This window comes from Labrus bergylta, chromosome 24 (genome assembly GCF_963930695.1).
Source record: "Labrus bergylta chromosome 24, fLabBer1.1, whole genome shotgun sequence".
Lineage (NCBI taxonomy): Eukaryota > Metazoa > Chordata > Actinopteri > Labriformes > Labridae > Labrus > Labrus bergylta.
The window spans coordinates 8,063,431-8,076,290 of record NC_089218.1 but is presented as its reverse complement, the minus strand read 5'-3'; the positions used below and the strand labels follow the sequence as shown (position 1 = coordinate 8,076,290).

At 37.4% G+C, this 12,860-nt stretch overlaps 1 protein-coding gene and 1 long non-coding RNA gene across 2 annotated transcripts; both read right to left on the bottom strand.

Annotated features, from left to right (window-relative positions):
* Positions 1-6,431: 6,431 nt before the first annotated feature.
* On the bottom strand, positions 6,432-12,860 carry LOC109978632 (diacylglycerol kinase zeta-like). Its single transcript, XM_065952274.1, has 4 exons — positions 12,845-12,860; positions 12,023-12,365; positions 10,768-10,867; positions 6,432-6,980 (listed from the first exon to the last, which is right to left on the bottom strand). Exons 1-4 carry the CDS (start codon positions 12,858-12,860, stop codon positions 6,951-6,953), a joined length of 489 nt encoding a protein of 162 aa, XP_065808346.1. The 3' UTR covers positions 6,432-6,950.
* Positions 8,399-9,154, bottom strand: LOC136178139 (uncharacterized). The gene is made up of 3 exons (XR_010665497.1): positions 8,886-9,154; positions 8,764-8,807; positions 8,399-8,529 (listed from the first exon to the last, which is right to left on the bottom strand). It is a non-coding gene; the product is annotated as an uncharacterized lncRNA (long non-coding RNA).

Genomic DNA, 12,860 nt, shown 5'->3' with positions numbered 1-12,860 from the left:
GGTTCGTTTAGGTACATTACTTTTTTAAAAAGGTTGAATAAAAAGACATTTCTCAACATGATAAATATTAAAGAACTGATGTTGCATTAAGTTTTCCTTCTCTATTTTTCTTTGGAAATCCAGTCCTTATTTGTCTCTGCAACCTTGCAGCCTTCCCAAAGCAATACATTAAGTTTTAACTTATCACTTTGTGATCTTAAAATGAAGAAATAATGCAACAATTTGATAATCATATCTGTTTCCCGTCCTTCAGGTTGAAAATGTAAGGAAAGGAGTCAGGTTGAATGAACTCTTGAGGTTAAAGACATCTTATTAGAACGAGCAACTCAACTCAGTGAAAGGCTGGATTCATTTTTCTCTAAGTTCAACAACCCAGCTGGAACAGTCCCTCCTCCTTCTTGACTCTGTGCTGCTCAGAGAAAACTAAAGTGGAGGTTTTATCCGGGAGGATGTGGTAAAATCACATAAAAACAAATGTAAAAACAAATAAGGGGGGAAGATGTATTCACTGTCACCAGAAGATTCTTGTATTTTAGATTTAAAAAATGTGAAATTAATGTTGTTCTCTACAAAAATGGACAGATGTTAACTGACCCTTGCAACCGGAACCTGCAGAGAATAATATGGCTTAACTTCAACTAGTGCATAAAGCTGGTTGTTCATTTGTCTTTGTGTGTACCAAAGTATGGCTGGTGCATGGTCATGTGTGTGTGCTCTGATAGGAACAGGTGTGTGTGTGTGTTTATGTTTTAAAATCAGCTGTAAGCCAAACTTGTGAATTAAGAAACAACTTCAGAGTCCTGTCCTTGGAAGTAATCCTTGTGCCCCTTTCTAAATGGGATGCTCCTGGGTCTTAGTTTAGACTTGAGACAAAATATTTTACATCCCTTTCACTGAAAACAAAGCTTCTAAATTTGTCCTGCAGACACCAGGGTCTCCTCAAGAACAGCCACAGTGGTCGACCACCATGGATGGGAGCTTTCCATAGATGATCTGTTCTTTGTGGTTAAAGTACAGCATATTGTGAATGGAGAGGCCTGTTAAAACGTTAAAACGCTTTCTGTCAAAAGTGCTGAACAACTTGTCGGGATGGTATTTAAAACACCTTTACAGGAAGGCTTACATATTATCAAAGATGATCATTTATGTTCATAATTACACAATGTCTCACTAGATTCTATCATTTACTTTTTTTTCAATTATTATTATTATTTTTAACTTTACTTGTATGTATTTACACACGACTGAAATGAACAAGGCAACTTTTAAATATAAGTAGTCTGGAAATGTATCACAGACACGGCCAATACTTGATATCCTATATGTTTAATCATATGTGTCCTCATATCCCTCACTACATCAGTCCAACACCCCTTACATGCAGAACCGTCCCAGCAGAGTTTTGAATTTCTGATCTTAATCATTCTTGATAACTGTAGGATTACTGTCGCCCATTTATCGTTGAAAACATCCGTCGTTAGTTGAAGTCGAGCCATTTAAGGACTGACTAGATCAACAATTACTGATGTCTTTATGCTTTTTTTTCCACCCAATGTATGACCTATATTTAGTTTGTTCTTGTACATGTATGTATTTACACACGACTGAAATGAACAAGGCAACTTTGAAATAAAAGTGAAGTAAATAAAAAAGTGTTGTGTGAACATGGTGGTTTATGTTATAGATTGTCATGTTAGGTTTTAGCGCTTTGTTACAAAACGTACCCCCCTTATGTAATTGTTTTTTTTAATGCTGCAGGGGCGGCAGCATTTGAAATCATTTGTTATCTCTTCTTTATTGTTGATGCCTCACAAAAGGACCACGACTGAGAACTGTCATTCAGAGCTGCACCCACTTTATTCCACATCTGTCCACGAGCTGTGACGTACCTCTGTAACCCTCTACAAAATACTGTGAAGGATTCCGGCAATTTCAGGACTAACAGTTTGATAATTGATGTGAAGATCATTTCAAGATGGAGACTGAGCTGTCCCTGTCTGGACATCTCCATTTGAACTTTTTCTCCAGACTGTGAATGTGACGTGATGCCTGATCTTTGCTTCCATGGTCGCATTATTAACTCCATATTGGTGAAATGTGTGGCTGCTGTTGGTGATGTGGCTGCACGTCATGCTCACACATCCCTGAACAATAGTTTTGGATCTACTGTTTGTTTTGGGATTTTAAAGGGTAACTCCATACTTCTGTTGAAATAAAGTGTGTAAATATATATATCTGTGTTGCTGTGATGTAAAAAAGTTAACCACAGTCTGAGCCTGTTGTCACAGAAAGGAGCTTAATTACACAATGTCTCACTAGATTCTAGATTTACTCCCCTTGGAGATGATTTTAAACTGGCCTAATGTACTGCAAACAGACAGGCAGATGTGATGGTGGCGTAGAGGTTAAATAAGAGGCAGATATTCCATCTTCAATCAGGCTGGCTGTAATGTAACTTCTACACTTTACAGCCATAGACTGTAAATATTACAACACAGCTCACCTGGAGGTTAACAGGTCAGGTCTAATTAACCGCTGCATCATGCATTCATATCACACTGCTGCCCTCTGCTGGCAATGGGTTACAATTACATCCAACAGTCACTACAACAGAAATGTATCCTCTTAAAGATAAAGATAAACTTTATTGATCCCCCACAGGGGAAATGTTTGCATTACAGCAGCTCAAGAAAACAGGAAACAGGAATAAAACTATTTTTTTTTAAATCAAACATATGTACATCAGTTAAATAAAGGCAGAAATAATAGAATAATAGAATAATACCAGGTGTGTGCACGTCCACTTGTGGAAAGACTTATTGTTAAAAAGCCGGGTTTGAGGATCAAATACATGTTTATTTATTGTAAACTGTTTTATATTGACAGGGACTGTCGCAAAAACAAAAGAATATTAAATCATGTTGCAGACAACTTTACGCTGTTAATATTTATTCTTTATTTTTCTACTTTTGATGTCTTTGTGAAATCTCAATTCAACAACAAAAGAATACACTTTGTGCTGCTCTGATGTTCAACAATATCCTTGTCTTTGCATTAATTTAGGACACCCTGATAAAAAAAAAAATACATTAAATTAACTTAAATTATAAATTACAATAAACAATGTAGACTCAATCTAATAGTTTTGTTATAAGTCTACACTAATGTAAATAAAGAGGAAGAATAATCTAGGCTACATAAAGATTTTTACAGAATGCAAAAAAAAAGCCGTTCCCGCAAGATGCCGCTGAGTAACCATGGTAACACACAGTTCCTGTAAGATTCCGCTGAGTAACCATGGTAACACACAGTTCCTGTTTCCACCTGAGAGAGGGAAGTTTGTCCCAAAGCCTGCCGCTGTATTTCGACCTACACCTTGATGAAGAGCTACCTGTTGGAGAGCCCTGGTGTAGGGGTCGGTTTGAAAAAGGGTCTTAATATCGACCCCGGACCACTCGAGCGGATGACGGCTGTCCGAGTTTGGATGAAAATGCTGCGAAAAGAAGAATTGAAGACGAAGAAGAGAAAACGTGTTTGTATGTTTGTATGCTAATGCTAATGCTAACTGAACCATAACAACATCGTGTGTCTGAGAGATTCAAACAAAAGTGAAGAGAAAGTTGTTGTTTGAACTCAACATTCAGGGTTTTCTTCTTGTTTCTTTGTACAGGTGTGTGCAGGTGTTTCCTCGCTCTGTGCTGTAGCTCCGAGGTAAAATGATTTTCTAAACATTACTGTTCATAGAGCTCAGAGATTAAATGTTCATCTTGATAAAGTAATATGAATAAACTTCATTTATTTCATTTAAAAAGTAAAAGCTCTTCATCCAGCCTTCTGTGTTTAATTTACTCAAAGAAACAGCAGTCTGATTCATTTATTATTTAAGTGCAGTAACCAACAACTAACCACCAGAGGGCGCCCTCTCTATATAAAGTGATTTATAAACGATATAATGCATTTATTTTAAACCTTTAACTTTAATTAGAGTTTTTGTTCTTGTGACAGATAATTTTGTAAGTCAATAAAGTAATTTGATATTTAAGATTACATCATTGTATGGTAAATTATTTATATTAAAGCTGATTTTTTACCTTTTAGTTAATTAAATTAGTTTTTAGTTTTTCTTAATGAAAATACCACAAAACCTTTTTATTGATTTAATTAAAATGATCAATTTGATTAAATCTTCTTATTTCATTAGGATTCAAATATTTTGATATAAGAGTACATCGTACAGCTCAATGAGAGTTCAGATTAAACACTTAAATTAAAATGAAACATTTACAAGTTAAAAAGGTTGTTTAAAAATTCTTCTTCCTTGCCTTGATTTTATGAACTTTCATATGCTCATAACTCTTCTTCACCTACCTTATGTGCTCCATTATATTAAGTTCATTGATAATATCACAGATCAATTACAACTCTGAATATATATTATATATGTAAATGTATAGAGCATTTTCTTTCCCCCCAAAGCTCGATCAGGTTAAAGGTAAACTAACTTGTAGAACTTATAATATAAGATAAATCTGTTAAGATGTTTCTTAAGACCTTATACTTAATGTTTCTATATTATATTCTACATTTAAACTTTGAATTTAAGTTTGCTTCAGTCTCATACAAAACCCTTAAAGTGAAGTTAAACACAGATAATTTACAGTGAATGATGAAACTCAGGTTTATTCCAGTCATCACAATGTTGTATAATCAAACATTTTGAGTTTTATTAACTTGATGAACTAAAATGTGTTTTTCTTCTCCAACAGGAACTCTGTCGACGTCTTCCAGGAGGATCCCCCGTCGGTGGCCGTCTTCCTGCTCAGGTAGGAGACTCAAAGCTTTCTTAATGTTGTTTTATTATGTTCCAGGTTTTAGGTGGTATAGAAGTTTAGACTCAGGTATTTTCAGGTGTTTAATGTAAAACTACATTATTATTTTTTAATCTATTAGGTATCGTTACTCGACAGCTACATAGCATTATGTTATGTTATGTTAAAGCTGATTTAAGGAGTTCTGACCTCCTTTAGACATGGACATCCAGTGCTGGTATTACTTCCTGATCTAACGTTATCCTGAAGGTAGCATCAGTGTCCTGAATGTTAAAGTTAACTATTTTCCCTGAAAATGATTTGAATCACTTCTCCTTTGACGGGTTAAAGAGAGTTTAACTTTTAACAGGACACTGATGCTACCTCGATCAGGAAGTAATACCAGCGCTGTGTGTCCATGTCTAAAGGAGGTCATAACTCCTTAAATCTGCTCAACATACAAAACTCATAACTCCACCTAAAACCTGGAACATAATAAAACAACATTAAGAAAGCTTTGAGCTCCTACCCAATGGGGGCTGGAGGATAGTGGGGGGGAAGGGGACTGGCTGGATGTAACCCCCTCACCTGTCACACCGTATTGTATTGTGCTGACATAACGTGTACAAAACACAGAGGTCATCATGTCTGTTCAATATTTTATTGTAATAAAACTACTGCTGTGTCCATTTTGGCACATTTCTTTAGAGTGCTACTCACACGTTTAGCTGTGTTGCACATTCCATGAATGCACGATGCTTACAAGTTATACCTCGTTGTAGGTTTATTCTGCTGTTTATTCTTGTCTGGACAAAATATATAGAAATATAAATCATTTATTTAACATACATTAAAAAATAAATCTTAAGACTTGAACAAAACAACACACAGATCCAGCAGGAAACATCTTTCTGCATCTGTCTCTGTGGCTCAGGAGGTAGATGGAGGACTTGGAGTCTGGAGGTCGTGGGTTCAAATCTGATCAGGACTCAGTGAATTTTAAAGGTGTCGGTCCTGAATGAAAGACTCAAGAGGAGAAACACAGTGAAGCACCTGCAAGTATGGATCCACAGGACACACACCATTATCTTAAAGGTGTTTGTCCAAAGGAAAGACTCAAGAGATCTGAGAAACATAGTGAAGCATCTGTCTCTGTGGCTCAAGAGATAGAAGGAGGACTTGGAGTCTGGAGGTTGTGGGTTCAAATCTTATCGGGACTCAGTGACTTTTAAAGTCTAACATCTGAAATGATGAAGATAAATACGCCCGGAACACATCTCATAGTGTGAAGGTATCAGTAGCGTAGTGGATAAGATTGCGGTTTCCAAACTCTGTAGGTGGCGAGCCTAGGTTCAAATCCCACTGTGTCTGGTGATGGAGGATTGGAATCTTATCAGGCAAATTTTAAAGTGAAAATCTGAAATGACGATGATAAATACGCCCGGAACACAACTCCAAGTGGGAAAGGACCAGTGGCCAAGTGGAGTTGTCCTGGCATCTGCAATACATACACACTGGTTCAAGTCCAGCTTCTATGGGATCAGTACCTGGAACTGCTAGTTCCCCCTGGTGTTTCATGAGTAACACAAGTACAGGTTTATGAAAAAGAAAATCAAGAGTGTCTGAAGTTTTGTCAGACCCTTTATTTTTAAAAGTGTTGGATGACTTAATGAACTAAATATAGTGTACTAACCTAAATTCATCAATGGTCCATTGTTCCCACCATGACATAAGATTTGATTTATTATATATACACATGGTCAATCATATATCAGGATAATATGGTTCAAAGTTAAAAGGAGCTCAAGTAAAATATGGAGCATCAGTGAAGTCACTAGAGACACTGTTTACATGATATGTGAACACCAAGAATACCTCGCCTCTCTCTGGATCATTCAGGGAACAGGAAGTTATAAAGGAAACAGGAAGTTCAGGGTTCTTTCTCTAATCTGCACACAGCAAGCAGCAACAGAAATGTAAGTTCCTGTACTGAAGTTAAGGTTTAGCATTAGCATGTAGCTTAGCATTAGCAACAACTTGTATTAGTTTATTGTTTGAATTTATACAGAACTTTGGTAATGACTAAATTTGTGTCTTGTAGTTTTCACTCCTTCAATCTGGTGAAGAAATGAAAAGAGGAGATCATCTCTTTGCTCCCTTCAGGTGCAGCTCCTGCAATTCAAACACAAAGTTTACATTTAGTTTAGACTAACAAACACAAAGTTTACATTTAGTTTGAACTAACAAAGACAAAGTTTACATTTAGTTTAGACCAACAAAGACAAAGTTTACATTTAGTTTAGACCAACAAAGACGAAGTTTACATTTAGTTTAGACTAACAAACACAAAGTTTACATTTAGTTTAGACCAACAAAGTTTACATTTAGTTTAGACTAACAAACACAAAGTTTACATTTAGTTTAGACCAACAAAGACAAAGTTTACATTTAGTTTAGACCAACAAAGTTTACATTTAGTTTAGACTAACAAACACAAAGTTTACATTTAGTTTAGATCAACAAAGACAAAGTTTACATTTAGTTTAGACCAACAAAGTTTACATTTAGTTTAGACTAACAAACACAAAGTTTACATTTAGTTTAGACCAACAAAGACAAAGTTTACATTTAGTTTAGACTAACAAACACAAAGTTTACATTTAGTTTAGACTAACAAACACAAAGTTTACATTTAGTTTAGACTAACAAACAAAGTTTACATTTAGTTTAGACTAACAAAGACAAAGTTTACATTTAGTTTAGACCAACAAAGTTTACATTTAGTTTAGACCAACAAAGACAAAGTTGACATTTAGTTTAGACTAACAGAGACAAAGAGGTTCCTCATGGAGGAGCACAGCATGACTCATGTGAGTAGAAATGAAAAGGTCTGGTTCATCTATCTGTAGAGAAGGTTAAAAATGTTTGACTTGAAATAAAAACTGTTTTTTTAAGTTGTTCAAGTTGTTTCAATCGTCTTCTTTCGCATGTCATGACTCATCAACTCATAATACTGAAGGCTGCAGAGAAGACAGATACAGCGGCTACATGCTAATGCTAAGCTACATGCTAATGCTAAGCCACGTGGTATGATACATCAGATGCAATACGTCACAAATTATAACGAGGCTAATGTTAAGCTACATGCTAATGCTAAGCTACATGCTAATGCTAAGCCACGTGGTATTATACATCAGATGCAATACGTCACAAATTATAACGAGGCTAATGTTAAGCTACATGCTAATGTTAAGCTACATGCTAATGTTAAGCTACATGCTAATGTTAAACTTTAACTTCAGGACAGGAACTTACATTTCTGTTGCTGCCTGCAGTGTGCAGATTAAAGAAAGAATCCTCAACTTCCTGTTTCCTTTATAACTTCCTGTTGATAAATCCAGAGCACTTCCTGTTAATAACCAGAGCACTTCCTGTTGATATATCCAGAGCACTTCCTGTTAATAACCAGAGCACTTCCTGTTGATAAATCTAGAGCTACAGATTCACAGATATAAGAAGACCGAGGAGTTCAGATGAAAAGAAACAAAGCTACCTGGACAGACAGGTGATCATTCAAATGATTTCGTCTGCTTGCGTTGGATGTTTCTCGATCTTCTCCTGAGTCCATTTGAACTTTTGTGATCTGTTGCTTTGGTAACCTCAGCATCGTTAGCAAAAACAGGCCAATCAGAGTCCACATTTTGAAGGTCTCGGTCTGGGACTAGAAGGAAAAAACATCAAATAACTTCAGTCCCCGGTTACGACCACAACCTTCCTGGTGTTACGCTCCAAGTGAGTAAAACGTCCCCTGCACACACACATATTTGTGACTCTGTGTGGTCTTAGTGTGCTCTTGACTACAACACTACCCTCAGCTGAGTTCAGACAAGGAGGACCAAAAGCTGTTGGGTTTTTAAATGACATAACACTTTAAATGGGGGGATGAAATACTCACACCGTGTCCTGGAGGCCCTTCAGATCCTCTGATCATTCAGCAGTCTGGACACAAAATGTGGATGAATTGAGGACACACAGACTAATGAATAATGGAGATGTGATGTGTTAGCTGGTACATACATGAGCTTCTGTAGTGTTGCATCTTTCTCCAGCTGTCTGTCATGAGTCTGCTCCAGTAACAGGCCCTGGTTCAAACAAAAAGGAGGAAAATAAAATGTATAATGTGGACAGAGTTAATGTTGATGTCTGCTTGAGTGGATAAAATCTGGCACTTCTAATTGAAGTAGTTTATGATTGTAAATGAATGAGCTCGTCCATCATCCTCTGCTGGTCTTGGATCTGGTGTCTGAGGCGGCTGAGCTGCTTGTGGTGCCTCCAGAGTTTTGTGGATTTGTGTCCTCACCTTGATGTCCTCGTCTCCATCATGTCTCCTTGTCATTGGCCTGAATGTTTGTGTGGGCGTCGGCCTGCGTGCTCTCCAGCTGTTTGCTGCGGTTCACCAGAGACTTGACCTCAGACTTGATCTTGCTGATGTAGAGCCGAGCTACGGTGAACTCCTCCTCCACCGCTGAGCCGCTCCCCCTGTATGTTTCTGCAGAACTCAAGATGAACACTTTCTCCTGAAACATATCTGTACCGTCTTGTGCTCGTCTGCCAGCTGCAGGTCGGTCTGATCTCTCTCCTCCACCTCTTGGCCCTTCTGGTCGTAGTTGACGGCGAGCTCCTCCAGCGCCTGCAGCACCTCCTTCACCTCCTCCTTGGCCAGCTGGTTCTCCGTTTGCAGCCGGCACAGCTCCTCCTGGGAGGGACGTGGGGTCAGAGTGAGTTCATGCAAAAATGATCATCCTTATGAAATCCATGTTTAAATGAAAATACTTGATATTTCTTTTGTATTTCATAGGCTGAGAGACAGCCTGCTCCGCTCGTGGCAACAATATTATTTGACTTTTCTTTCACAAAGGTAAGAAGTATTTTCAGTTGAAAAAAACAGTTAGTTAATTTAAAATGAGTAATGTATCAGAATGGCCCATTTACTTTTCACGTATTGTTCAATCCTAGCTGTAAATGAGCCATAGATGCTCCTAAACTAAAAGTCTGTGATATTCTGTGATCACAGACTGTGATATTATCAATGAACTTAATATTATGTTTGAAAGTTAATGGAGCACATAACGTGAAGAAGACTTATGAGCATATGAAAGCAACTTTTTTAACTTGTAAATGTTTCTTTTTAATTTATGTGTTTAATCTGAACTATCTCAATGAGCTGTAAGATGTACTCGTATCAAATATTTGAATCCTAATCAAAAAAAGCAGTTCAATCAAATTGATCATTTCAATTAAATCAATAAAAAGGTTTGTGGTATTTTCATGAAGAAAACCAAAGGAAAATAAACTAATTAAATTGATTAAAAGTTTGAAAAGTAAAATGAAAGCTACTAGGAAAAGGTCTAAGGTAAAAATGCAGCTTTAATATAAATAATTTAGCAAACAATGATGTAAGACTCTAATTAAAATGTATAGGTTTAAAATAAATGCATTATATCGTTTATAAATCACTTTATATGGAGAGGGCGCCCTCTGGTGGTTAGTTGTTGGTTACTGCACTTAGAAATGAATCAGACTGCTGTTTCTTTGAGTAAATCAAACACAGAAGGCTGGATGAAGAGATTGTTGTCTTAGTTTACCTGTTAGCTTTTTTGGTTGACTTGTTAGCTGTTGTTTTATTTACCTTTTAGCTGTTGTTTTATTGACCTTTAAGCTGTTGTTTTATTTACCTTTTAGATGTTGTTTTATTTACCTTTTAGCTGTTGTTTAGTTTTATTTACCTTTTAGCTGTTGTTTTATTTACCTTTTAGCTATTGTTTTATTTACCTTTTAGATGTTGTTTTATTTACCTTTTAGCTGTTGTTTAGTTTTATTTACCTTTTAGCTGTTGTTTAGTTTTATTTACCTTTGAGCTGTTGTTTTAATTACCTTTTACCTTACAGCTGAACTGTACCTGTAGGTCTGTCTTGATGAGCGAGGCTCCTGCTTGGACCAGATAATGACAGATAGTTCTTTGAGACAGGGACGCAGCTCGGTGAAGGACCGTCTCCCCCCTGGTCGAGAGAGAGAGAGAGAGAGTCAGAGAGAGAGAGAGAGAGAGAGAGTCAGATTACAGCATCTGACAACATCACCCGAGGAACAGACATCAACAGTGGCCCCCCTGCTGCTTCTTTTGGTGTCTTGTGTTTATGATGGCACATATATCATCACATATAGACTGAACAGAGATCAGAGCACAGATACAGACACAGGCAGTTTGAAAGGATCATCATCTACACTCTGTTAACATTTAAATAAAGTGTTTAGCATTTTAAAAACCTCATGGTTTCAGTTCAATGTTAGATGTTTTCAAGCACAAATATAATCTGTACTTACTGCAGTTTTTCTGGAACAACTAAAAACTACTTAAAAGGCCGGGTTGGTGATTTTCTCCAGATTCACTTTTTAAGATTGTGGTTGAAATTGTCTTTTGGTCCTGACAATGCAGGCAATGAGCTGAGGTCTGCTTCTGGGGTGGGTGCAGACGGAGCACTGAGGGAATGCTACTTTTAGAAAATGATCAACCCTGCCTTTAACCCAGACAAGACTCTCTCTTACCTGCTTTTTGTGTCTTCAGATAACATTTGTATTGAGTTGGCGCTCTACAAAATAAAGATTGATTGAACTGAGTTTTTGTTTTACAAGCCTGTCATTGAAAGTTTCCAATTTATTCAAACACTAAAATACAGAAAGAAAAAAAACTTCATATTCCTATTTTGAAACAAACTACATACATACCTATTTTGAAAAGAACCCACATACATTCATTAATGGTTAAAAAAACAACAACTAAGGATTCTTTTAATGAGCTACACATGGTGCAATGGCACCCCCTGTTGGCCTGTCAGAGACTGCTACAGGAAGTGACTCATCAAGCCCTGCCTATAAAGGAAGCAGGAAGGTAAGGGTTCCTTCTTTCATCTTCAAGGCTGCACACAGCAGGCAGCAACAGAAATGTAAGTTTCTTCACTGGAGTGAAGTTAACAACTAAGCTTTCTTTTGTCGTGTATTAGTTTATTGTTTATTGTAGAACTTTGGTTATGACTAAACTAAATGTTCTTGTGTCTTGTAGTTTTCACTCCTTATTCAATCTGGTGAAGAAATGAAAAGAGGAGTTTGTCTGACTGTCAACCTACGAGCACCAAACACGTGGAGGACTGTACACACACCTGTGGAGGATGTAGAGGACCATCTCTTTGCTTCCTGCACTGGCAGCGTGATGACGTAACCTGCAGCCGGACGAGTCGAGTGACGTCAGGTCGGCTCCCTCCAGGTGGGGCTCCCTCCAGGTGCGGCTCCCTCCAGGTGCGGCTTCCTCCAGGTGCGGCTCCCTCCAGGTGGGGCTCCCTCCAGGTGCAGCTCCCTCCAGGTGCGGCTCCCTGCAGATGATGATGATTCGATTCAAAGACACATGTGAGTATGTAGAAATGAGGTGCAAAGGTCTGTAGTGAGAGATGAAACTGTCACTCACCTTCTTTAAGTCCTTGTTCTTCACACACTCAACCAGCAGCTCTAGAGAGAGAGGATGTTAAAAACCACAGATAATTAAAGTTATTATCAGTGCTCTGTATGATGAGGTTCAAGGTCTTGGTCCTCAAAAGGATTTGATTGACTTCTCCTTTTGGGTGACAGATTTATCGGTTAACAATAAACATGTAAACTACTTTAACTAAATAAAACCCAGCTGGCAGATAACCAACGACATTAAGGACTAATGCACTACAGCTGAACCTGATTACAGATGTAACACCTCTCTCTCTCTTTCTCTCCCAAAAAAACAGGCCCAATGTGACATGATAAACAAACTTAATGTTAACTTTCATGAATCAGTCCATTTTTATTCACTTGTCTCCAAACACTTTACAATAACTAACATTTTTAAGTTTAAACTAATTGTGATGTGTTTTTTTTTTTGTTGTAACTTTTAGGGGCAGCCTGACCAAAACAAGACAAAGAGCTGTTAGCATGTATGCTACACCACGCTGCCTCACCTGCTTCCTTCAACAT

Coding starts and splice junctions, on each gene's coding strand:
- LOC109978632 (XM_065952274.1), bottom strand. Junction 10,868..12,022: donor GTCCTCTACATCCTCCACAG/GTGTGTGTACAG, acceptor TCTCTCGACCAG/GGGGGAGACGGTCCTTCACC. Junction 6,981..10,767: donor TCATCAAGACAGACCTACAG/GTACAGTTCAGC, acceptor TTTGAATTGCAG/GAGCTGCACCTGAAGGGAGC.